At 54.1% G+C, this 26,745-nt stretch overlaps 1 protein-coding gene across 1 annotated transcript in view; it reads left to right on the top strand.

Annotated features, from left to right (window-relative positions):
- LOC118211421 (calmodulin-binding transcription activator 1-like) overlaps positions 1-26,745 on the top strand; it is a 154,496-nt gene that overhangs the window by 10,129 nt on the left and 117,622 nt on the right. Inside the window, exon 3 of the mRNA XM_035388615.1 lies at positions 11,623-11,726. Coding sequence (XP_035244506.1) covers positions 11,623-11,726 — 104 coding nt within the window. The remainder of the gene's footprint in view (positions 1-11,622; positions 11,727-26,745) is intronic.

The raw sequence follows: 26,745 nt of genomic DNA, 5'->3' as shown, positions 1-26,745 counted from the left end.
CCCCCCCCCCCCCCCCATCCTGCAGGTTTCTGTTCCAGACACTGTTCAGGCCTCCCAGACTAATCCATATACAATAGTCATATGCAGATAGAAATACCTTTTTAAGACTCTCCGTTACAGAGCTGCCAGGGATCCTGGTGAGTTTCTCAGCCAAACGTCCCCCTGTTGTTTAAAAAAAGAGCACTTTTCACACAATTGAACCGTTTTCTATTCATGATGATAATCTATTCAAAGAACAAAAAATCTAACAGGCTCCTCTTAGGTAGAAATGGAAACATAAAGAGTCAATGAGGAAGTTGTTTCAACAGAAACAGTTGGAAGGAGATCCCAAATTGAATTTTTATTGATTGGTTCTTTCTGGAATTCAGTGTCAACACCAAAATGGGAACAGACTGGATTGATGTTTGGGGGAGGGGGGGGTGGGGTGGGGTGCGTAATTTTGAATTGTAAATGGAATTGGGGGGGAGTGGGTAAGGGAGCGCACCCAAACTAATCTCTTGATTTCTAAAAAAGATACAGCATTGCTTTTATGCTGTCCTCTCCATCTGAAGACATTTATCTGATCGGACATTAATTTGAAATGGATTAGAATGGACTGGGCTAAATTATAAACGATGTCTACGTCAAGAGAACAAATTTACACTCAATTATCAGCGGTGCACAGAATCAATATTGCGATATCACCCCAAATGATAATTACTAGCACTGCTGCTGCTTGTGCTATTGCTATACGTTAAAATTAATTGATAAAATCACTTACTGCATTGGTTATTATGTGCAATATCAATTATTATTTTGGAATTATTTGATCGCCTAAAACAGTTTAACTGTCACATTTTATATGTTCCATTTTCACCCTGGCCTAACGTTGTGCCCTCGATCTTAATGACAGATGGTGATTAAAACAGAAAAGTGCCCCTTTTATGGCTTGCGTGGACAGAGACGGGAGAAGAGAGGGAGGGAGCGAGCGAAGGAGGGAGGGAGGGAGGGAGGGAGGGAGAGAGAGAGAGGGGGAGAGCGAGCGGGCGCTTGCGTCAGGGAAGGTATTGATTTAAGATCTGTTTGTGTCAGCTCTCTCAAGTTTCAAGGACTGTTCCGGTCTCCGGAGTGAGGCCTTGTGCAAGCTGCCGTGACAGATATTGTAAAAATCCTAAACACTCGGCTTCGCAGACAAGAACCGGTGATAATCCCGAGATCAGCGCTCCGATCCGAACAGGCGGTGTTCCCCCTCCGCACGCCGAAGGCCCGGCTTCCTCTGCAGCCGGAGTATCTGACGTTCTTCAGAAGATGTGGAGTCCTTCTCTAGCCAGAGGATCTCAAGCCTTTCAGAAGGAGGTCCAGTCTCTCCCTCTGTAGCCAGAGGATATCAAACATTTCAGAAGGAGATCCAGTCTCTCCCTCTGTAGCCAGAGGATCTCAAACCTTTCAGAAGGAGGTCCAGTCTCTCGCTCTGTAGCCAGAGGATATCAAACATTTCAGAAGGAGATCCAGTCTCTCCCTCTGTAGCCAGAGGATCTCAAACCTTTCAGAAGGAGGTCCAGTCTCTCCCTCTGTAGCCAGAGGATCTCAAACCTTTCAGAAGGAGATCCAGCCTCCCTCTGTAGCCAGAGGATCTCAAACTTCTTCGACAGATTCCTTTTTAATGCATAAATAATATACCCCACACCTTAAAGGACGCTTCCTTAAATTCTGTCTTAACCCCTCTGTTCATAACCAAGCCCAATCACGTACAAGCAATTATCTGGTTCACTATCTGCATATATGATTTAACGGTAAAAAAATCACTTTTTGGTTTTCGGGCCAGCTAGGGTGCTTCATTTATGTGTGACAAAGTAATTTCAGTGTTTTCATTAAATGAATAAATTTGCATTTAATGCCCGCTGCTTGGCCAATGCACCACCCCCCGCTACCCCCAGATCCAAATCTAAATCTTTAAAATATTACAACCCTGTTATTAACACGGAGTGTTAACATTGAATGTTAATATCGTGAATCTATTAATATTCAGATGATATGAAGCCCCCAGTAGTCTGCAGTAGAACGTGGCGGGTTGAGAGAGAGTAGGCGGGGTTTGGGGTTTCAGTGTCTGCCTTGGAGCCAATAGCAGCTCAGCGTTGGCCTGTGGGCGGATCCCAGGCTTTCCTAATGATTAAGTCCCCAGAACCTTCTAGGCCTCATATTCTGCCATGGAGGTGCTTTCTTCTCTCCAGTAATTGGACACCCCCCCCCCCCAGTACAGCCTATTCTGATGTAACAGGCCCAGTTTATCCTGCCTACGTTTCAGGGGTTTGGCAGCAGAGCTGGTTTTTCCAGGGAAGGGAGAGTTAATTATATTAAAGGCTGAGGGTCCTCGCAGGTAGCGAAAAAGAGAAGGGGGCGTGGGGGTGGGGGTGGGGGTGGGGGGGTCGGGGGGGTCCTGAGCAGGACCCTGGACACGCTGTTATTACAGTCTATCGCACAGAGAGAGCGGAAATCGGGCTCACAGCAGTGTAGATATGCTACAAGTGCCTGGGTCCTTGTTCCTGTGACCTTCGGTGTGCACTCATTGTACGTCTCTTTGGATAAAAGCGTTTGCCACAGAAATGTGATGTAATGTAATGGGAGGGATTTCTCCCTGCTGGTGTGTGTGTGTGTGTGTGTGCATGCTTGCGTGGGTGCATGCATACATGCGTGGCTGCCTGCCTGCGTGCTTGTGCGTGTGTGTGAATGCATACCTGTGTGTGTGTGCCTGCCTGCCTGCCTGGTTGCGTGCGCGTGGTTGTTTGTGTGTGTGTGTGTGCGTGTGTGTGTGCATGCTTGTGTGTGTGTGTGTGTGTGTGTGTGTGGGTACCCCCTGAATAACAGTTTTCAGGTATCTGCGCAGGCTGACTGATGAATCAGTTTTACAGTTTGTGTGGGACGGACGTAATGCGCGGACATTAGCGGTGAGTTACGAGGTCTCCTGGACACCCCTCGGCAGTTCGGGTAGCTCGGGGCCCTCTCGCTGCGCGCTTAACTGCGGTCTCGGATAAAGACGATGTGAGCGTGTGCAGCTGCGAGCGCAGAGCCTTCAGCTGGGGCCCATTCCGAGAACACTTCCCGCTTCCCTCAGCTGGCGCAACGCTGCAGCGAGTAGCATTAGGGAAAACCATCAAAGTTCCCCTGTATCCAGGACCGGAGTTTCCTACACTAGGCTTAGCTAAACATGATCGCGGCAGAACCTTGCGTATTTCTAACTTGGCTAGCCTCTGACAGGGGCGATTTACGGGAAAAGGAGCTGCTTGTTTGTGCGCAGAGCTCCCCCAGAAGGCCCTCGAATCGTTTAGACAGATGCATCCCTTAGCGGAGTGGAAACAGGGGGGCCTAAATGCTTGTAAGAAGATATGCAATCTGACTTGTTTAATGAGTGTCTCGAAGTTGGCAACCGGCACACTGCCTCGGTGGCACTGTCCCAGCCAGAGAGGGATTACTTCTAAAGTTTATCAGCGATATGACAAATTGGCATGCAGACCCACCCCCCCCCCCCACCCCCCCACCCCCCACCCCCCGAAACGGCAGCGCAGTGAGCTTGTATCCCTGTCACATTCATTTTATTTGGAGGAAAAAGGGAGGGAAATTTTTTTTTCTAAATTTCCCCAGACGGCCCTTTTTTATATCTGTGTGGGGAGGAGTAAACGTTGCGTTTTGAGTATTTTACTTTATCTTTATTATGGAAAGTTTTATAATTAACAGACAGCCGTCTCGGAGGAGCGTTAGGGTTTTATTTTATATATTTTTTGTCCCGGGGACACGCGTTAAATGTGGGAAAATGACAGTTTTATAAGGTAGGGAAGAAATGGATGGAGTAACGGAGAGTGAGCTCCAGTACGGAGGTTTGTCATTTTGTGCCAAACTCTGTCTGGAGCGCCAGACTCGTTCTCCCGCTTCCGTTTGAGAGCAGAGTAATCGCGCGAGATGGTTTTTATTTTTTTCCGGAACGTTCTTCGGGGGGGGGCGGAGACTGCTGCTCTCCGTGCCCGCGTGTAAATGGACTGAATGGACTGCATTTATATAGCGCTTTTATCCAAAGCGCTTTACAATTGATGCTTCTCATTCACCAGAGCAGTTAGGGGTTAGGTGTCTTGCTCAAGGACACTTCGACACGCCCAGGGCGGGGTTTGAACCGGCAACCCTCCGACTGCCAGACAATCGGTCTTACCTCCTGAGCTATGTCGTGTGTGTGTAATAGCGGCGGTGTTGCGTGTGATCAGTCCGGGGGCACCGCTGGTGGAAGGCTGGCGGTGATGCGTGTGCACGTGCGCTCGCTTAACGACGGGTTTCTCCGTTTGCAGCAGAGGGCGCGGGAGGGGTTCGAGCAGCACCTCCCCCGCCTCCCCTGGCCTCCCACAACTGTCCAGCCCCCCCACCCCCAACCCCACAAAGAGATGGGCTCTTTTCGCTTTTAAACTCCCCGAACACTTTTAGAGAAAGCTGAGAGAAACTTTGGTCTCTGGAAGCAGCCCTGCCAGTCGGTGGGGTGAGGGGTGGGGGGGAGGCTGGGGGGTACCTGGGATCCACTGGAGCGCAGATGGAGCTGCGATATTAGGAAGGAAAGCCACCCCTGCAGTGAGAGAGACGCCAGCCGGGGTCCCGTCGTTAACCACAGGGAGGAGGGGTGCTGCTGCCGCCCCTCTCTCTCCAGCGGGTGACACAGGCCCCCCCCATCTTCACAGGGGAACCTGAATTTTACGGAGGGGGTAGCTAAGGGGCTGAGCCCTGCCACACACGTGGGGTGGGGTGGGGGGGGGTTGTGCTCATTGGCCGAGCTGGCGGGGATGATGTCATCAGAGCGATGTGCTCGGTTGTGTTGGATGGCTGGCGGGCAGTGGGCCACGGTGGAGAGCGGGATGGTGGGACGGCGGAGAGTGATTTGTGTTTGCCGCCCCCTGGATAAGCGCCAAGACCCCCCCCCCCCCCCACGCTCACACCCATTTTCCTCAAACGTGTGTTTCCTCAAAAACATCCCCATATTAGTCAAACACATTTTGGAGTGTTTGTCCCCCCTGAGAGCTGGGACTTGGGGCCCGTCCTGCTCGGATAGGATTTTACAAATTAAAAATGTAAAGGGGAGGCTATTTATAGCTCCATCTCTTGTACAGCTTTCAACAAAATGCTTACAAATAAAGAAAAAAAAAAAAAAGAAAGGAAAGATGTCAATGTTTGTCGCTGGCAGAACTATAATGAGTAAGCAGTGTGTTTGATTAACACACAGCAAAGGGCTGATCTAAGGTAAAACTGGGAAACCTCAACAAGTTTGGCCCGAACGCTGCATCCGACAAATATTGACGGTCCTTATGCTGCTCAGTAACATTTTATTCTCTGCATCGCGGAGCGAAACCACCTGCGCATTAAACGCTGCTCGAGCGTTCGCGTAAGTGCGGAAAGGTTGATATATTTATGGTAATGCTCCGCAGAGCCTGACAAGGGTAGATTTATTGCTTCTTTTGGGCATATTTTAGTTGCTCAATTCCCAGCCCAAAGTTCACCCCCCCCCCCCCCCCCCCCCCGATAATGAATCTGTTCCTGCCCAGGTTTCGGCGCTGGGTCTCCAGACTGGGATCGAGCCGCAATATTTTCGGTTGTAAATCAGCAAGCGGTGTGACAGAGTACATGGGAGGGGGCCGGTTGTCATGGTGATAGTTGTGGGGGGGGGGGTGAAAGTAGTCATAATTGTGCAGAATGCAATGCGGTGCAACTGAAGTTCTATTCTTGGCACATCCTCAGATGGAAGAAAAAAAAAAGAAACGTTGTTGAGTTTCAGCTGAACATTTGAACACGTTTTGGGAAAATGCAGCGCGTAGAACGCGATTGGGTTTGGCCATAATTACAAATTCCACAAAAAAGGGGGCTGTGTTGTGTGTAGCCCTACTCCCAACTCAGCCGTGCGTATTGTGACCTTGAGTTGATTCTTCCAGAAGATCTTCAGCATCACCCCGCTGGCGTCCTGCTTAATAGCACATTTGCAGGGCTTAACTAACCTAACTAACCTTCAGCAGTTTATTTTTTTAAATGCACACAGAGCCTCGTTCCTCGTTTACTGACCGTACCGTACGCAGACGTGCCGTAGCCTGCTGCCGCTGGACGAACGGGGGGCCCGTTGAGGTTCGAGGCACGACCCTCGTTTCAACCTCCCCACCGACAGGAGGAACAACAACAACAACATCAAGTACAAAAAAATAAAAATAGCGAATAGCTCAAGGAAAATAAAGCCGAAAAACGATCCCCGCATCCAGATCTCCCGGCCTCAGTAAAAGCGGGTGTCGTTATGCACATTACGGCCCCGTCAGGGGGAGCGGAGCGGTTTAGACGGGCATTTGGGGGAGGGAAACTCGGCCGGATCTGTCCTCCGGGGAGCTTTTCTTTCTCTCCGCACGGTCGGCCGGTTTTCGTTTTTCTATTACCTTTTGGACGTCAGGCGAAGAGTTTTGGGCTCCGCGTCGCTCCCCCTCTCTCTGTTCTGCTCACCCTCTCTGAATAGACCCCTGCGCCGCCCCTTCTGCACCTCTCTGTTTAGTCCGTCATCACCATTTTTACCTTCCCCCCCCCCCCCCAGAGAGAAATCAGTCCTGCTCCTTTTTTGTTTTTCTCACAAGTTCACCCCCCCTCCCCCTCTCCTTTTCATTGCCGTATCAGTCACTACCTCCTCTTTGTTGGAGTTTTTTTTTCTTCCACCTTTCCTTTTCTTATCTTTTGTTCGTTCGTTCTGTTCTTCCCCCTCCCTGTGTTGGGCGTACTGCACCCAACCTGTGAACCCCCGCCCACCCCCTCACCCCCCCCCCCCGAAATCGCACCTCCCGGCCGGGTCATTTCCTGGCGTGCGGCCGTTTTAGCCTGTGACGCTAACCGTCGCGCTAACGGCCGCAGAGGTCCGAAATACCTGCTGCTGTTTTCGGTTATTGAGCTCCTGTGCTTCTGCTCTGCCCCCCCCCCCCCTCCAATCCCCACCCCCCCCAAACCCCCCCAATCTCACAGCCGCCGCTGCCTCAGCCTCCAAATCCGTCTGAGCGCGCTCACTGGAGGAATACCAAATGGGGTGTGCAGTCATTTCGCTCCATGTCGAGTAGCGGGGCAGTCTCCCTTAGAGCCCTGCTGCCGGGGGGGGGGGCGGGTGTGTGTGTGGGGGGGGGTTATATATTGCATAGGGGCTTTTTGTTCACCACCCTCTCTTTGCCACGTCTCGTTTCGATGACTTTCCTCTGCCCCTCGCCCTGCACCCTCCCTCATCATAACTTGCTTCGATATGACCCCTCCCTCACAACGCCAAACCACTGACCCGTCGGTCGGGCCTCCATTCGTCTCCGGAAATGGAAGGAGGGCGGAACGCGCGGCCATTTTAGATCCCGGCGATAGCCCCGCCCGGCGCGCCCAGCTCCAGCGCCGGCGCCGGCAGCGTACCTGCGGCTCCACGGGCGAACTCGCCGCCGTCCGTGACACAGCCGAGGATTCTGGGCCGGGGCGGAACCGGGACCTAAAAAATGCTGAGGTCAAGCGGTGTGGCGGGGAGAGGGGGGGTTGGGGTTAGGGGGGTTAGGACACGGTGTGGCGGGGAGAGGGGGGGTTGGGGTTAGGGGGGTTAGGACACGGTGTGGCGGGGAGAGGGGGGGGGTTGGGTTTAGGGGGGTTAGGACACGGTGTGCTCCTTTTTCCCTTTTAATTCGTTCATTTAAATGTAGACGCGTTTAGGTGTGTAAATGCTGACCACACGCCTCTCCAGATTAGGCTTAAATTTGATCAGATATTAAGACACCGTTCATTCCCCTCCTAAATGAAATTGATGAAATAGAAATTGACGTTCTCACTAAAGAATGAAATTAAATATAGGCTTTGGAAACGGTTGTGAAGAAAACCTTCCAAAAAAATAATACAAATCCCGAGGACACGACCTCGGCGGTAGTTAGGGCCCCGTTGCCGGGTGCTTCGGTCGCCGCGGTTACTCCCGCCAAAAGCGCGGGGACGCTCGGTCCCCGGCGAGGCGCTCCGGTACTAAAAAAAAAAAAAATTTTTAAATTTAAAAAAGAAAGTTTTTTCCGGCGGAGTCATAAAGAGGGCGCTTGGCTGAAGTTACCCCAGCTCAGGCTCCCGCCCGCCTGCCCGGCTCTGATCCGCGCCCGCGCTTTGAAGAGGCGGTTTGATCTGCGCTTTCCGTCCGCTTTCAAAGGAGCCGCCGTCAACCGACGCGCGGCGGCTAGCGCATGCAGATGGCGGCCGACGGCGGAGCCGAACCCCGGCGAACCCCGCTGAACCCCGATTCGTATTCTGCCCTCGGCCCTGAACCCCTGAGCCTCCGCGCCGCTCGCTAAAGAGGGGTTTCGGTTTTAACTGTGCGAGCGTTATTTCAGCTGCCTGAAATTCCGTCTTCTCGGGACGTCTGTTAATAAATGCATAATTTATTAGTGTATTCACACACACATACACAGACACACACACAGACACACAAACACACATACACTCACGCTCACACACAGACACGCACACATACACTCACCCGCGCACACACACACACGCACACACACACACTCACACACACACACACACACACTCACACACACACACACACACACGCACACATACACACACGCGCACACACACACACACACACACACACACACACACACACACACACACACACACACACACACACACACACACACACACACACACACACACTCACACACACACACACACACACACACACACACACACACACTCACACTCACACACACGCACACACTCACGCACACACACACTCACACAAGGACACAGGTGACGGCGCATTTATATTTAAAGCGGCCACAGGTATGTCTAAACGGCGAACATCTGCGCGTGCGTTTGGGGCCAGATGAGCGGTGAGCTTCGCGCCGGGCGCAACGCGGCCTGAGAGACGGGCACTAATGGCCTTCGCCTGGCATCTGCCCGTTACCGCGGTGATTAAAATGTGACTCCACAGGTCCACAGTCGGAGAGCGTCAGCGTAATTTGGAAAGGCCCCCGGCCCGCTCTGGAACAGCGAGAAGGAGAGGGGGAGGGGGGAGGAGATTGAGAGGGGGAGAGAGAGAGAGGGGGGAGACAGAGAGAGAGAGGGAAGGAGAAAGGGAGAGAAAGGGAGAGAGAGGGAGAGAGCGAAGGAGAGGGGGAGAGAGAAAGGTAGAGAGAGAGAGAGTGAGAGAAGGAGAGGGGGAGAGGGAGAGAGGGAGAGGGGGGAGACGGAGAGAGAGAGAGAAAGAAGGGAGCCAGATATATGGACCAGCCTTAATTACCCTCTGAATAAGTTGCTGGCCTGGTCCCTTTGTCACCCTTTGGCGTTTGTGCTTTGGGAGCAGAGAGCTTTCCCAGCGCGGGGCGGGACGGGACATCGCTCAGCCGGCCGGCGGCGGGAACGCTGTTCCTGCGCCTTTCATTTTAAAACCATTCCGTTCGGCTCGTTTAAAACCCGGGCCATCCGTCACCGCGGAGACGACCGCGCATGCACGCACGCACGCGACGCTCCGCTCGACCGTCGCCGGTTCACCTGGAGGCCCGCCGCGTGGAGCGGACGCCGCACGCACGCGTGTGTGTGTGATGGAGGGGAAGCCGTGCGCCATCGCAGCGCACGCCACGCGGAAACGCGCTCAGTAATTCTGCGTCGGAGGGAAAGCGTTAATGATATCCTGCTCAGCCTGAAACGTTCAGCCGCCACGTCATCCTTTTCCTTCAAGTGCATACACTTGACATTCATACTGATTTGAATAATAATAATAATAATAATAATAATAAAGCAGCTTAATAAGGGAAGGCCAGGAGTTCATATAGCGGTATATAGCACGCATTATCGCACGCGTTGAGCGATGTGGCAGTTTACTGAAGCAATGGGCTGCATTCAGATTGGCTCTGGAAAAATGACCAGGCCCATTTGTACAGCATCACATCCGTCAGGTGCTGAATATAGCGCTCAGCCCTACTTGTGGGGGGTGGGTGGGGGGGGGTGTTCTCAAAAGGCTGGGATAGAAAGTTTGCTTTGGTCTACAGTGTTAAGGGGCCCACATAGACTGCATATGCACGGGGCCCAGAATTTTGTGCCACACCCCTATTACCCCCTACAGATAGCAGCGGTGGTGGGGCAGTGTGTGGGAGGTGTTGCAGGTGTGAAAGGGGTTCTCCTGTGGACTCCTGTCTGCAGGGTTCTACAGCAGGGCCCCGTGAGAAAGTCCGATCAGACAGCACACAGTGACGGGGTCGGACTTGTCCAATAAGAAATAATTCAGTTAGACTGGCGGAAGTGTACATGTAGGAAATGCACTCTGTTTATTGATCTCTCTCTCTCACTCTCTCTCTGTCCCTCTCCTCTCTCTCACTCTCTGTCTCTTTGTCCCTCTCCTGTTTCACACTCCCCCTTTTCTCTCTCACTCTCACTCTCTGTCCCTCTCCCCTCTCTCTCTCTATTTCTCACTCTCTCTCTCTCCCGCCCCCTTTGCGGTGTTTGTATCCGAATCAGCAGGCCACTTTCACCTAGATCCCTTTAAAAAATTTTTTTTAAAGTTTTAATTAAAATCCAGTTCTTTTTTGTGGCTGATTGTTGTACATGAGTCAGCGCAGCATCGTCTGGCAGTCACAATGAGTGGAAATGGGTCACAATGGGTGAAATTCGGAGAAGAGCGCCACCCCGATGCTGGGACACTAGCCCCAGCCCCCCCCCTCCCCCGGCCGGTAGTCTGCATGCCCTCCCTTTGTTTTCGGAAGGACACACCGAGTCACCTGCTCTGGCTCTTCTCCTGTCTGCACATAAAGTAGGGCTTTCTGTCCCCGGGGCCCAGACCATAGACTGGAGAAAGATACGGACAAAGTCACTGTGACATCACCCATTGACTCCACCATGGGCTTGGTGAAAAGGGCTTTGAAGCCTGGGAAGTGTAGTTTTGTGGGCGCCGCCATGTTGTACAAATTGGAGCCAGAGACTGCGCAGTTGGGACGTGAAGTCCGGTCGTCCACTAAGCGTGTGAGATACAGTGACTCGGTACTGATGTAAACTGTCCCTGATTCGTCTGCAAAATATTACTGGCTTGTCCAAATAGCATTAGAACTTCACAAGTCAGCGTATGGGGAAATTAGACAAAGAAAAAACACCTATTGCGACTACCTTTTCGACTACGTTTTCTTATGGAAAAAGACTTATTGACTTTGTATTTTGACCGTATTGTTGCCATTGACTTACTTTAAAACGGCTCGCTGAGACACCTGTACTGGAGCCGACCACAGTGGCGCTAGTGAGCAACGTCTCTCAGCAAGACCAGGAAGTGAGCTTCAGAAACGCAGCCCCATTTTGGCCGCTTGGCCCAGACCGACCTGTTGCTGTTGCTATTGCTGCTGTTGCTGTTGAGTTTGTTGTTATTGTTGCTGTTGCTGTCGTTGCTGTTGCTGTTATTGTTGCTGTTGCTGTTTCTGTTGCTTTTGCTCCTGTTGCTGTTTTGTTTGTTATTGTTGCTGTTGCTGTTTCTGTTGCTTTTGTTGTTGTTGTGTTTGTTGTTATTGTTGCTGTTGCGGTTGTTGCTGTTGTATTTGTTGCTGTTGCTGTTGCTGATATGACTGACCCTTCTGTTCCCTCTCGCCCCCGTCCTCGCTCTCCTTTCAGACGAACACGGACATTTGAAAATCTACCTGCCCAAAAAGCTGCTTGAATGTCTGCCCAAATGTTCCTCCCTGCCCAAGGAGAGGCACCGGTGGAACACCAACGAGGTGAGGTGCCAACCATGCCAACCGTGCCAACTGCACCAACCGCCAAACTGTGCTGCTTCTGAGTTCACACTGCTGTGACTGTTACTTCCTCAAAATGGGGGGCTGGTTGGGCCAACACTGCGCTGTTCATTTTTTTGGGATGGGGGTCCGTGGGGGTGGGGGAGCAGATGGGGGTGTATTGAACCTTGGCACAGATGTCAGGCCCCCCCCCTTCCCCTTTTCTTTAGTCTCCTTTGTTGTCAGATTTAGCTAATATTCCTATTTCTGCTCTCTTTAGCAAGAACAGGCTGGTTGCAGTCTCCTTCCAGAATGTTCTGTCCCTCTTAGAGTACACACGGTCTACGTCTTTATATCTTCACTTTGAAATTATTATTGGCAGAGGTTGTCCTCTTGAAATACAGCAAAGACAGGTGTAGTTTAGTGTGCACATTTAAATTGATATTTTGGGGTATTTTTTTATTATTAGTAAAAACAGCACTGCACGGCTTAGTTACTAATATGTTCCTAATTGTTTTGAACATCCGTTGATACTACTTGTACTGCAAAATCAAAACACCAAGTGTGTTTCCTCTTCCTATTTTCTGCTGTGTATTAGTGGTTGGAACATTTTTATTACCGAAAGTCCTCAATGTAGTGCAGTACCTCTGCAGTGTGATGGAAATATTAGAACTTTATTTCGTTGTGTAATGAGGTTTAAAGACTGGCTGTCTGCCTGCTTTTCCCGATTGTTTATCTTTAAGAAAACGAATGCCTCTTTGTCTCCTCCAGTTAGCCAGGTGCGGTGGAGTCTTTTTATATATATAATATTTTTTTTTATACGACAGAACACGCTTGTTTTTCTTCCGCGTACAAGGAACAACAAAAAGCGCACGGATTTATACGTCCCCTCAGAGCCCGGAGGCTTTTTAATATTCTACAGTGAATAAACAGCTTCCGACGAGATAAACACAAACCTTTTAGGCTCTGCGCATTGGAAAATCAGAACTGAAAATTCTGTTTTTATTTGTGTGTCAGAGTGGGGAAAAACATCAGCGGCGTTTTCGCTGACCTGTGGGCCGGCCGTTTTAAATTGGTTCATTTCTTTTTCCCGCCGTTCCCTCCTTTATCATTTAATGGAAAGGAGTCGGCGCGTCTCTCCTTGATTTCCCCGTTCCGACGCGCCCCTGACTGGCGCGCGCGGCCGCTAGTCGCGCGGCTCGCGTGAGGCCGGGCCGCAGATTGGAACCCGAAACATCGCTCAGCCGCTTAAAGCTGGAGGGATTTTTTTTTCTTTTTTTTTTTTTAGCGATTGCTGTAGCAAACGTTTTCTCCGAGGAAATTCATAAGCTATCGGTAGACGGGATTGCGTTTTTTTTTTTAACACGAGCCGATCCCGTTGAATCTCGCGTGTTTTTTATTTTTATTGTTTAATTTTTATTCTGCGCATCAGGATATTCTGTCGGAGGAGGAGGCCGCCCTCGTGTTTATAAACCGAAAGTTCTCCATGGCAAAGAGATTTAGCTTTAATGAGACGCGCCTGTTTGAAACTTATTAAAAGGGAAAGGGGAAGGGGGGGGGGGGGGTAGTAGGTGCGACAATCCCTTTAAGAGGGGGCCGTGGGGAAATGATGAAAGCCGTCCCCCGTCCCCCGCCATACCTCACCTGTCACTCTTGCGTCAGCTCCAGCTCCTGCGCTGCCGCGGCGACGGCGGAGTGACAGATCGCTGAAGCCTCTTTCTGAAGGTGTATTTATGGATTACAGGCGAGCGCGGGGTTTGATCTCTCAATGTCGGGATGTTTTCTTTACGCGGCGGCGGCGATGCGCGATTCGTGCGGCGGGGGGAGGAAGCCGTGCGAGGGAGCGAGCGAGCGGCGGCGGCGGCGGCGGAGTGATGGCGGTGTAGACGTCGCCGCCGTGTGCGCTCTCTTTTCTGTGTTCTGGGAAGCGCGGAGGACCGAAGGCACGCTACAGCGTGTCCTCGGAGTCGGGAAGCCGAGAGACTTCGAACCCCCCCCCGCCCCAGCGAATTCAGAGGCTTCGCAAAGTCACGCAAAAAAAGTTTTCTGGCGAATTCTTAAACCATCATCTCCTTTTTTGTTATCAGCTGCGTGGCAAAAGTGCAGGATCCATGTCAAATATTGAGTCAGTGCTGTTGAATTCATTATATAAAAGTCTAATATCACAAAGTCTGATATTAAACAATAAGCCCAGCCCAGGATAGCTGTTAAGAAACTCTTAAAAACCCGCCTCTTCGCAAACGTTATTAACGTCTGTGGTTAGGGCAGTGGTTCCTACAACACTGTTCCTGGAGATCTACCGTCCTGTAGGTTTTCACTCCAACCCTAACAAAGCACACCTCATTCAACAGCTAGAGATCTACCGTCCTGTAGGTTTTCACTCCAACCCTAACAAAGCACACCTCATTCAACAGCTAGAGATCTACCATCCTGTAGGTTTTCACTCCGACCCTAACAAAGCACACCTCATTCAACAGCTAGAGATCTACCGTCCTGTAGGTTTTCACTCCAACCCTAACAAAGCTCAACCTCATTCAACAGCTAGAGATCTACCGTCCTGTAGGTTTTCACTCCAACCCTAACAAAGCCACACCTCATTCAGCAGCTAGAGCAGGGCAGCCCAACCCTGTTCCTGGAGATCTACCGTCCTGTAGGTTTTCACTTCAGACGATAGCATTGAGTTCCTGTCTCCCTGTCGCACCCGGTCACCTCCAATCGAGCTGGCTGCCCAACCTGCTTTTAGCTGCTCTGTGTGTGTGTGTGTGTGTGGATTTCTGTTTCTGTTTGTGTTTTAACTGCTTTGTTCTGTTATATTTTACGCTTTGTAGTGCTTTGTGTTTTAAGAGAAGTGCATTACAAATAAAATCCTTTATTGTTGTTATTATTATTATTATTATTAATAATAATAATAATAATAATAATAATGCAGTAACAATCAGCTAGCACAATTCTAACTATTCTCACTAGCATCACTTTGTATGACCCAGCCTTTTTAAAAAAAAAAGTAATCAGAGGATTTTTTTTAAATGAATTTGTCGCTCGTCCGTATTGATTGCAGTACATTTCCTGACAACAGTGCAGTTTTTCACGCTGTTGGAAATTAATTGCGCTTCCACTCGGGAAAAAGCGGTTATTTCTGCGTTGGTCTTAGTTGTGCTGCGGCCGTTCGGGTGCTGCTGACAGATTGACCTTGAGCGCAAGTTCTTGTGAAAAGGCTGTTTCTGCAGGGAGAGAAAAGAGGCTGCGAGTAGCAAAAGGACGTATTCAGCAGGTAGGAACAGCCCGCTACCCGTCCTTACCCGGGAGCAGATACAGGGCTTTATGTTCCCGGTGATGTGGTGAGTCTTTCCGGAAAGACGCGGCTTCCCACGCCTAACGCAGCTTGGCGTTTTCTTTCTGCGTTCACGTTTAGAGAGCGACATTCCAGTACGCGGGGCAGCCGTTAACAGCACCGATAGCAAATCAGTGAGTTAATGTTCCGATGTTTTGGAATCAGTCGGTTGACATTCCGATGTTTTGGAATCAGTCAGTTGACATTTCGATGTTTTGGAATCAGCCGGTTGATATTCCGATGTTTTGGAATCAGCCGGTTGATATTCCGATGTTTTGGAATCAGCCGGTTGATATTCCGAAGTTTTGGAATCAGCCGGTTGATATTCCGATGTTTTGGAATCAGCCGGTTGATATTCCGATGTTTTGGAATCAGCCGGTTGATATTCCGATGTTTTGGAATCAGCCGGTTGATATTCTGATGTTTTGGTATCAGTCAGTTGATATTCCGATGTTTTGGAATCAGTCGGTCGATATTCCGACGTTTTGGAATCAGTCGGTTAATGTTCCGATGTTTTGGAAGCGCCTCCTCTGGCCGCGGTCGCGGATGAGAAGGCGCCAGATTGCGAGTCAGAACGGAGGGACGGCGGCGGAATCGGAATGCGCGGCGGCTTTTCTGTATGACCGGAATGCGACGCGGCGTCGGTCGGGAGCGCCGTGGCGGACGGCGACGCTGTGGAGCGTGACGGGCGTCCTCCTCCCGTCCTCTGAAAAGAGGTCAGCTTCGCTGGCTCAGACCGGCCCGTTTACGCCAACGGACGAGGTGCGCCAAGGCTCCCCTGGACTTGTGACATCACAAGAGGCTTCAGTCTCACCGCTCGCCTGTCAATTAACCCCCCCACCCACACCCCCATATACCCCCACCCCGCCCGCCAGTCTTCCTGTTGCATGTTTACGAGGAACACTTTACAAGCATTTAGTGGGAAACTCAATAAAACCGATCTGATGAAGACAGGGGGAGGGCGGGAGTGAGGATGAGGAGGGCAGCGGGAGGAAGGACGGGGGGCCCTTTCAGCTGCCCGATGTGCGTGCGTCGAGCGCCCCGCGCTCCCGTCGCCCAAAAGCCGGATTAAAACGGAATCTGGGGCAGCGCTCAGCGATTTATTGAGCGGGCGCCGTCACGGCTGTTAATTTTTTTTATGCGCGCACAAAGAAAGGTGCACGAACACGACAGGAAGAAAACAGAGACGGCTGTAAGACGGCGAAGCACGTCCCACAGACAGACTTCTACTGCTCGACACGGCGTCGCTGGTACGCACGCGCTGGGCTGGTACTCACGCGCTGGGCTGGTACGCACGCGCTGGGCTGGGCTGGGCTGGTACGCACGCGCTGGGGCTGGTACGCACGCGCTGGGGCTGGTACGCACCCGGTGGGGCTGGTACGCACGCCCTGGGCTGGTACGCACGCCCTGGGCTGGTACGCACGCCCTGGGCTGGTACGCACGCGCTGGGCTGGTACGCACGCGCTGGGGCTGGTACGCACGCGCTGGGCTGGTACTCACGCGCTGGGCTGGTACGCACGCGCTGGGGCTGGTACGCACGCGCTGGGGCTGGTACGCACGCGCTGGGGCTGGTACGCACCCGGTGGGGCTGGTACGCACGCCCTGGGCTGGTACTCACGCGCTGGGCTGGTACTCACGCGCTGGGGCTGGTACTCACGCGCTGGGCTGGGCTGGGCTGGTACTCACGCGCTGGGCTGGTACTCACGCGCTGGGCTGGTACTCACGCGCTGGGGCTGGTACTCACGCGCTGGGGCTGGTACGCACGCGCTGGGCTGGTACTCACGCGCTGGGGCTGGTACTCACGCGCTGGGCTGGGCTGGTACTCACGCGCTGGGCTGGTACTCACGCGCTGGGCTGGTACTCACGCGCTGGGCTGGTACTCACGCGCTGGGCTGGGCTGGGCTGGTACGCACGCGCTGGGCTGGTACGCACGCGCTGGGCTGGTACTCACGCGCTGGGGCTGGTACGCACGCGCTGGGCTGGGCTGGGCTGGTACTCACGCGCTGGGCTGGTACTCACGCGGTGGGCTGGTACGCACGCGCTGGGCTGGTACTCACGCGCTGGGGCTGGTACTCACGCGCTGGGCTGGTACTCACGCGCTGGGCTGGTACTCACGCGCTGGGCTGGGCTGGGCTGGGCTGGTACTCACGCGCTGGGCTGGTACTCACGCGCTGGGCTGGTACGCACGCGCTGGGCTGGTACTCACGCGCTGGGCTGGTACTCACGCGCTGGGCTGGTACGCACGCGCTGGGCTGGTACGCACGCGCTGGGGCTGGTACGCACGCGCTGGGCTGGTACTCACGCGCTGGGGCTGGTACTCACGCGCTGGGCTGGTACGCACGCGCTGGGGCTGGTACGCACGCGCTGGGGCTGGTACGCACCCGGTGGGGCTGGTACGCACGCCCTGGGCTGGTACTCACGCGCTGGGCTGGTACTCACGCGCTGGGGCTGGTACTCACGCGCTGGGCTGGTACGCACGCCCTGGGCTGGTACTCACGCGCTGGGCTGGTACTCACGCGCTGGGGCTGGTACTCACGCGCTGGGCTGGGCTGGGCTGGTACTCACGCGCTGGGCTGGTACTCACGCGCTGGGCTGGTACGCACGCGCTGGGGCTGGTACGCACGCGCTGGGGCTGGTACGCACGCGCTGGGGCTGGTACGCACCCGGTGGGGCTGGTACGCACGCCCTGGGCTGGTACTCACGCGCTGGGCTGGTACTCACGCGCTGGGGCTGGTACTCACGCGCTGGGCTGGTACGCACGCCCTGGGCTGGTACTCACGCGCTGGGCTGGTACTCACGCGCTGGGGCTGGTACTCACGCGCTGGGCTGGTACTCACGCGCTGGGCTGGTACTCACGCGCTGGGCTGGTACTCACGCGCTGGGCTGGTACTCACGCGCTGGGGCTGGTACGCACGCGCTGGGCTGGTACTCACGCGCTGGGGCTGGTACTCACGCGCTGGGGCTGGTACTCACGCGCTGGGGCTGGTACTCACGCGCTGGGGCTGGTACTCACGCGCTGGGGCTGGTACTCACGCGCTGGGCTGGGCTGGTACTCACGCGCTGGGCTGGTACTCACGCGCTGGGCTGGTACTCACGCGCTGGGCTGGTACTCACGCGCTGGGCTGGTACTCACGCGCTGGGCTGGGCTGGGCTGGTACTCACGCGCTGGGCTGGGCTGGTACTCACGCGCTGGGCTGGTACTCACGCGCTGGGCTGGTACTCACGCGCTGGGCTGGTACTCACGCGCTGGGCTGGTACTCACGCGCTGGGCTGGGCTGGGCTGGTACGCACGCGCTGGGCTGGTACTCACGCGCTGGGCTGGTACTCACGCGCTGGGCTGGGCTGGGCTGGGCTGGTACTCACGCGCTGGGCTGGTACTCACGCGCTGGGCTGGTACTCACGCACTGGGGCTGGTACTCACGCGCTGGGCTGGGCTGGGCTGGTACTCACGCGCTGGGGCTGGTACTCACGCGCTGGGCTGGTACGCACGCGCTGGGCTGGTACTCACGCGCTGGGCTGGTACTCACGCGCTGGGCTGGTACTCACGCGCTGGGCTGGTACTCACGCGCTGGGCTGGGCTGGGCTGGTACGCACGCGCTGGGCTGGTACTCACGCGCTGGGCTGGTACTCACGCGCTGGGCTGGTACGCACGCGCTGGGCTGGTACTCACGCGCTGGGCTGGGCTGGTACTCACGCGCTGGGCTGGTACTCACGCGCTGGGCTGGTACGCACCCGGTGGGGCTGGTACTCACGCGCTGGGGCTGGTGCGGCGGTGTAATCTTGCGTGAGGTGAGCCGTTCGTGAAGATGCTGGGGAATTTTCGCTTCCCTTTTTTAAAGGGTTTAAAGTTGGCTTTCCAGCCCCTGCTCGGTTGTTCACCTTACGGTTGACCCCCCTTCCTTCCATCTGAGCTTCAAATGATTTCCTCTTTTTTTTTTTTCTTCTTTTTCTGTGTGAAGTCGAAAAAGTCAGCTTTTGAAAATCAACCCCGAGGAAAAACAGTGGAAGTAGCACACAAAGTCAGCGAGTAAGTAAGTTCTCAGATCATCTAATCAAACACTTTCCCTGGTTTCATTTTTTCCCAGAGAACCGGGCCCGTCTGAGTGGGTTTTCATTTTAAGTTTCTCCCGACTGCGTTAAGCGTTCACGCGGCAGTTTTGGGCCGTGTGTGTAACGCGCTGAGGGCGGGGCAGGCCTGACGGCTGAGGCCTCTTTTCTCCACAGTGTTGTTACATTACAGGCATTTAGCAGACGCTCTTATCCAGAGCGACTTACACAACTTTTACACATCATTTACATTGTGTCCATTTATACAGCTGGATATATACTGAAGCAATGCAGGTTAAGTACCTTGCTCAAGGGTATGACAGCAGTGTCCTAGCTGGGAATCGAACCTGCGACCTTTGGGTTACACAACCAACTCCTGACCCGCATTAGTGTGCGTTGTGTAGTGTTCCTGAGAAAAACGCGCCGTGCGTTCGCTAGCTGTCCCGCGCGCGGACTCCCTTTCCGTACCGCCGGAGGAGGCGCGGGACGTAGCCGCGGGACGTAGCCGCCGGCCCTTAAACGTGAAGGTGAGCCCGCCCCCCCCATGGGCCCACAGAGCCACGCCCTCACAGACCCAAACCGGCCGGCTCCTTCTGCCGCACGGTCCGGCTCCATGACCTCCATCTTTCCCCCCGGCGTCCCGCCGGTCTGAGACTGCGCTCTCTCTCTGTCGGGGGGGGGGGGGGGGGGGGCGGAGTTCTCCTTCATCCTCCTGAAGATCAAACGCATCGTGCCCCCCCCCGCCGAAGGACCTGGGCTTTGTTCTCAGCTCGAGCGGAGAGAGAGCGTCGTTAGGGGGCCGTGCGTGGAAACGAGCGTGCGCTCATCACTTTCAGTGCCCCCCCCCCCCCACCGTCTGTTTGTTTTTAATAGAACAGTGTTTAAATACAGCCCTCCTCTCCAGTCCCGGATCCATATTTATTGATCTGCTTGTTTTCTGCTCTTAAGTGTTGTTTACACTAACCCAGCTCACGGCACGGAGAGGGACAAGCACCTGCAGTGTGCGGAGAGGGACAAGCACCTGCAGTGTGCGGAGAGGGACAAGCACCTTCAGTGTGCGGAGAGGGACAGCACCTGCAGTGTGCGGAGAGGGACAAGCACCTTCAGTGTGCGGAGAGGGACAAGCACCTACAGTGTGTGGAGAGGGACAAGCACCTGCAGTGTGCGGAGAGGGACAAGCACCTGCAGTGTGCGGAGAGGGACAGCACCTGCAGTGTGCGGAGAGGGACAGCACCTGCAGTGTGTGGAGGGCACTGCACAGTCTCCAGTACAGCTGCGCAGTCTTTAGTCAGCCTGCGCAGTCTTTAGCCCGGCTGCGCAGTTTCCAGTCCAGCTGTGCAGTCTTCAGTCCGGCAGCGCATGGGACAGAGCGCAGCCAAACTGGCGTGTCATTAATGAGCAGGGGCTGCTTAAACACTTCTGAGGTTCCTGTGGTCTGGGTCACAGGTACCCAGCAGCCCACGCCTGTCCCGGGCTGAGAGCTGCCCCGCCCCGGGGGAGAAGGATTGGCCCTGTACGCCCCACGCAAGGCTGGTACAGCCTGCCCCCCCATCCCCCCATCACCCCCCCCCAGACAGACGGGGAGACAGGATTTTCCCTCTCTGCTGCTGGTGTGTGGCCGGATTTGGCCCGGGGAGGGGGGGGGGTGGGGGGGACGTGGGGGGGGGGGGGGTGGGCGGGGCGTTCCGGGAAGGCGGATCGCGGTAATGGAGCAGAAGACGGAAAGTGGGCCGGCGCTTCTGTGCCAGCCTGGCCCGCGCCACTCTAAGTGGTGCCCTGCAGGCGCTTCCATTACATCAGCATCAGCATCAGCATCAGCATCAGCATCAGCATCAGCATCAGCCTGGTCTTCCCCACGCCGTGGAGCAGGGGGGTGGGAAGGGGAGGGGGGGCGCAGGTGCTAGCATTACATCAGCATCACCCTGGTCATCCCCACACCGTGGAGCGGGGGGGTGGGGGTGGCGGGTGTGCTGCAGTCGCTACGGTTACATCACTCTGGTCTTCTGTAACACGTTGAGTGGGCGGGGGGGTGGCCTGCAGTCGCTACGGTTACATCAGCCTCAGCCTGGTCTTCCCCACTCTGTGGAGCGGGGGGGGTGCGGGTGGGGGTGGGGGGTGTCCTGCAGTCGCTACGGTTACATCATCATGGTCTTCCGTACCGCGTAGAGTGGGGGGGGGCCTGCAGTCAGTACGGTTACATCAGCCTGGTCTTCCCCACAGTGTGGAGCAGGTGAGGGGGGGGGGGGCTTCCACAGGAGGAGCTGGGCAATATGTGAACCCCCATGTTGGCTATACGCGATTATGGGGATGCGTGTACATGCTATAAATCAGAAACAAGTTTGCACACACACAAACATACACACATGTACACACACACACACACACACACAGAAAAAAAGCGATCAAAGCGTTCTCCTCCTCAGGTCTCCTCCAGCACACAGCAGTGATTAGTGAGTGAGTCTGAGGGTGATCCGGCAGCCCCCGGGCTGGGGGCGTAATTAGGGCCGGGAGCTCCTCTGCCTGATCCTGACGTAAACTGGGGGCAGGTCTGAGGGGAGGGGCTTTGCTGTAGATGTGCTGGGGGCAGGTCTGAGGGGAGGGGCTCTGCTGTAGATGTGCTGTAGATCTGCCCCCTGGTCCCCAAACCCCACCCCCAGTCCTACAACCCACCCCTCTGGTCCCATAGCGCACAGATTTGGGTGATGATGACATCACTGCTGAGCAGTTCAGCACTGTCAGAGCGTGACTGCCAGTGTCTTCCTCCTGAGAAACAGCCCTCTCAGAGCAACATAAGTCACGCAGCCGTTAAGCCCAAAAGTGCATCTATTGGATGTACAAAAAGAGTACGAAAAACAAAAAACAAAATTTAAACTAAGAACTTAAGAGCCGAGAGACGCCAAAAACGAAAACTCTGGCGACGACGGCGTCTGGAATACCGATGAAGAAGACCCGGGCGGAAATGACTCGCCATTACTATCGCCTTCTTTATTTCTTTTTTTCTTTTCCCCCTTCCCTTCTCCCCTCATTGTTTTTCGTAACCCCCCCGGCCCCCCCCCCCCCCCAGCCCGGCGTTAGCGGTAAGTGTCAGGAGTGAAACCCCTCTCGGGCTGTTTGGGGGAAATGGCCTCTTAACGCCTCCGTCTCCCCCCTCTGCTCTTTTGTACGCGTAATGACTGTTTTGAAAGCGGCGGCTGATTGGAGTGGCAGAGTGAAAGGAGTCGTGCTGCCGGCCCGCCGCCGGGCTGCTGGAGGTGCCTGCTCGCTGCCCCCCCTCCCCCTCCCCAAATCACCACCCCCCACACACACCCTCCCACCCCCCACACCCTCCCCCCTCCCCCCTCCCCCTCTCCACGCAGCGCATGTTTCATTTGACCGCCTTTCTGAAGAAGAAGAAGAAGAAGAAGAAGGAAAGAAAAAAAAGGAAGTCCAAACGCATTGAGCCTGAATTGATTCCCGACACGGTGCTGCCTGCATTTTCATTAGGGGGGGGGGGCTAGAGTGGGGGCTGGGGGGGGGCAGCTAAATGCTAAACCCCGGGGCCGAGAGGGCTGCGGGCGAAGGGCCGAGGTGCTCTGCGTGTTATCAAGTTTCGGGTGGCGCTCCCGCTCCCGCTCCCGCACCTGTAATGTCTGTATTCGGAGATGGCTCAGCGCACGCAGACAGCGCACGCCAGCCCGGTAACCAGCGGCCCCTCGGAGACGTCCCGCGCCCCAATCGTTTGTCTAAATGCAATTTGGAGAGATTCTCCCGGATAGGACGCGTTGCTAAAACGGTGCGGTTACTGCTTATTGAAAAAGCGTCATTCCAAACCTCCCCCCTACCCCCTCCCGCCCCCCCAGCCCAAACCGGAGAGGCGTCAGCCGCTCTGCGAGGCTCAGCCCCGGCCTGGGACGCCTGACGTGACCCGAGGCTCCGAACAGCAGCTCTTCCCTCGCCCCGTTACTCAATCCATGCGCCGCGGTCAAAAAAGACCGTTTGAACCATCACGGGCTACATAAGCTTTAGGGCTACATTAGCTTTAGGGCTACATTAGCTTTAGGGCTGTGTTAGCTTTAGAACTACATTAGCTTTAGGCCTGCGTTAGCTTTAGAGCTACATTAGCTTTAGGGCTGCGTTAGCTTTAGAGCTACATTAGCTTTAGGCCTGCGTTAGCTTTAGGGCTGCGTTAGCTTTAGGGCTACATTAGCTTCAGGGCTACATTAGCTTTAGGGCTACATTAGCTTTAGGGCTGCATTAGCTTTAGGGCTACATTAGCTTTAGGGCTGCGTTAGCTTTAGGGTTACATTAGCTTTAGGGCTGCGTTAGCTTTAGGGCTACATTAGCTTTAGGGCTGCGTTAGCTTTAGGGCTGCGTTAGATTTAGGGCTGCATTAGCTTTAGGGTTACATTAGCTTTAGGGCTGCATGAGCTTTAGGGCTACATTAGCTTTAGGGCTGCATTAGCTTTAGGGTTACATTAGCTTTAGGGCTGCATTAGCTTTAGGGTTACATTAGCTTTAGGGCTGCATTAGCTTTAGGGCTACATTAGCTTTAGGGCTGCATTAGCTTTAGGGCTGCATTAGCTTTAGGGCTGTATTAGCTTTAGGGCTACATTAGCTTTAGGGCTGCATTAGCTTTAGGGTTACATTAGCTTTAGGGCTGCATGAGCTTTAGGGCTACATTAGCTTTAGGGCTGCATTAACTTTAGGGTTACGTTAGCTTTAGAGCTACATTAGCTTTAGGGCTACATTAGCTTTAGGGCTGCGTTAGCTTTAGGGCTACATTAGCTTTAGGGCTGCGTTAGCTTTAGGGCTACATTAGCTTTAGGGCTACGTTAGCTTTAGGGCTACATGAGCTTTAGGGCTACGTTAGCTTTAGGGCTATGTTAGCTTTAGGGCTACATGAGCTTTAGGGCTATGTTAGCTTTAGGGCTATGTTAGCTTTAGGGCTATGTTAGCTTTAGGGCTACATTAGCTTTAGGGCTGCATTAGCTTTAGGGCTGAGTTTCACGTTACCGCTTCAGAGCCGAAAGGCCTCTACGTCTGAGAGCCGGCTCGGGCCTCGTCTGAAATAGCGCTGCATGTCCAGACGGGACGGCTGTTTGGGTAGAAACCGCAGCAGTCTTCACAGAGGTCACCTTGAACAGACGCGAAAGACGAGTGCAGAGTTACAGTCACGGTCATGTCATGATGTCCGTGTGTATTAGTGTTTGATTTAGTTGAATACCTGATCTTTACATGCATGTTCTGGAAATGGTGTCAAAACCTTTAACAAAAACTATTAAATTCTTAATCTAATCTTTGCTTGGCTGTATCGGGCATGTGGAAAGCCTCGAATGGTTTGTTATTTACGCTTTCAGACCCAGCTGAAGATGTTCCCTGTGTTATTTTTTTGAAGTAATTACTGATTTTCAAAAAAAAAAATGTCACACAATGACTGGAAATGAGTTACTTTATTTTCTCATATCGTACTATGAGAGCTGAATCTGTGTATTAATGGCGTTTTAGTGAACTGAAGAGGGGAAAGAAGGCCCTTTATTTCTGTGTTAAAGAGCCGCTAAATTATGAGCCCCCGGGCATCGTGTGCGTGCCAGACCGCTCGAGGGATGGGGCGTGGGGGGGCTGGGGGGGGGGGGGGGGGGATAAAAGTAAATAAATAAAAGCAGCGTCTCTTCTTCTTGTGTTTTCCGCCGGGCGGGGTCTGTCTCTGACCGCCCCCTTTTGGCTCGCTCCTTCTTTTTTGTTACGGTTTCAGCACCGGCGCTGCCAGCCTCGTATCGCCCCTGGCGCGGCGTGCCAAGGCGCCGGGTGCCCAGTTTTAATCTTGCCCTGGCACGGAGCGGTGTCCTCTGGGCGGGTCGTCTGGCTGCCCTGCCTCTCCTTCCCTCGGATAATCAAAAGAGCGCAGATGTTGCTGAGCTGTCCATTCTGCGGGGGGGGAAGATCTGTGCGATCAGTCCGTGCAAGCCCCCCTGTACAGAAGGGGCCGCTCTAGTAATTTCCAGGCAGGGTCTGTGCAATCAGGGCAGGTGGGGCCGGTGCACAGTGCTGTGCGAGACCTCCTGTACACCAGGGGGCGCTAGACCAGGAGGGTCCCGCTCTGTAATTTCCAGGCCGGATCTCTGCAATCAGGGCAGGTGGGGCTGGTGCACAGTGCTGTGCGAGGCCTCCTGTACACCAGGGGGCGCTAGACCAGGAGGTCTGTAATTTCCAGGCCGATCTCTGCAATCAGGGCAGGTGGGGCTGGTGCACAGTGCTGTGCGAGGCCTCCTGTACACCAGGGGGCGCTAGACCAGGAGGTCTGTAATTTCCAGGCCGGATCTCTGCAATCAGGGCAGGTGGGGCCGTTGCACAGTGCTGTGCGAGGCCTCCTGTACACCAGGGGGCGCTAGACCAGGATGGGTCCCGCTCTGTCATTTCCAGGCCGGATCTGTGCAGTCAGAACGCGCGCTGCTGAATGGTAATGAAACGCTCATGCCGCGCGAGGTTTTCTGCAGAAAGCCAAATGAGCAGCGGCTTAGAGAACGAGCGCTGTTTTGCCTCACCCCGGGCCCTGAAAGGAAAGCAGAACGCTCATGTTTATGCTGGAATGTGGCGGCGGGGTTGAAAGCACAGTTTGAATCCAAATTTAGCTCGTTATGTAAACGCCTCGGTTTTTTTCTTTTGGTTTTGTTTTTTCTTTCTCGTTTTTTTATTTTGGCAGTGTGGAAACTGTCTCCTAGTTACAGCGTTGTTTGTGCCTGTAATTTTACTGAAACGCAAACTACGAGCTGGACTCTAAGTTCTCTATTTAACCGTGACGGAGGGGGAGGGGCGGTGGGGGTGGGGGTGGGGTTGAGCGCTGCAGTTTTTGTTCTCTGTGTGCTCGCCGAGCGCTGAATCACCTGCCATCCTAAAAGCAGCGAGCTGTGGGCTGAGTCTGTGCGTGAGTGTGCATGGAGCAGCCCAGGGAGGGAGGGGCTCAGAGGGCAGGGGGGTTCCCCAGCTGGTCTTTATAGCAGCAACGTCTCTGCCTGACCAGGTATCAATGGCCTGTCATTGGCCGGTCAGTGGACAGTCAGCAGCCCATCATTGGCCAGTGAGCGGTCAGTCAGTGGCCTGTTATCAACACATTATTGGCCGTCAGCAAAAGCAACAGTCAGCTGGCTTGCATGGACGCTGATCTGAGAAATCAGCTCCCCAAGTGACAGGACAGGCTTATATATGTATGTGTGTGATCAAGCAGGGATTGCAAAACGGGGAAATCAAAAAATACCGGCTTGCAAATTTGTGTCGGGAATTAGACGAGGCCAAGACGTGGTTTGTGTTGCAGTTTCTCCTGTACGACCTCTAAACAGAAGACAGGCTAAGGCTCTGCTGCTATTTCATGGCGAATGGCTACGTTTTTGGCGGTTTGAATAGCAGAGACGGGGCAAAAAGGCCCTTCCTGCCCGCTTACAGATCGCTCCGTTCGTCCTGCACCGCGGATCCCGCCATCTGTACCTGCCGCCTAAAATCGGAACAGGTCTCCGTTTTTTTTTTTTTAAAGAAAGCAACGACAGCGATTACTTTCTTTGTCTCTCTGTGTGCACTCGAACCCGCGTTGTTTCCGCTGGAGATTTAACCATGAAAAACAGAGTCGCACGGCGCGGAACAGAACAGAACGGCCCCGGGTTCCTCCCGCGGAAC

The sequence above is a fragment of the Anguilla anguilla genome, chromosome 13 (assembly GCF_013347855.1).
Source record: "Anguilla anguilla isolate fAngAng1 chromosome 13, fAngAng1.pri, whole genome shotgun sequence".
In the NCBI taxonomy this organism is placed as follows: Eukaryota; Metazoa; Chordata; class Actinopteri; order Anguilliformes; family Anguillidae; genus Anguilla; species Anguilla anguilla.
This window is presented reverse-complemented; position numbering and strand designations above follow the sequence as displayed.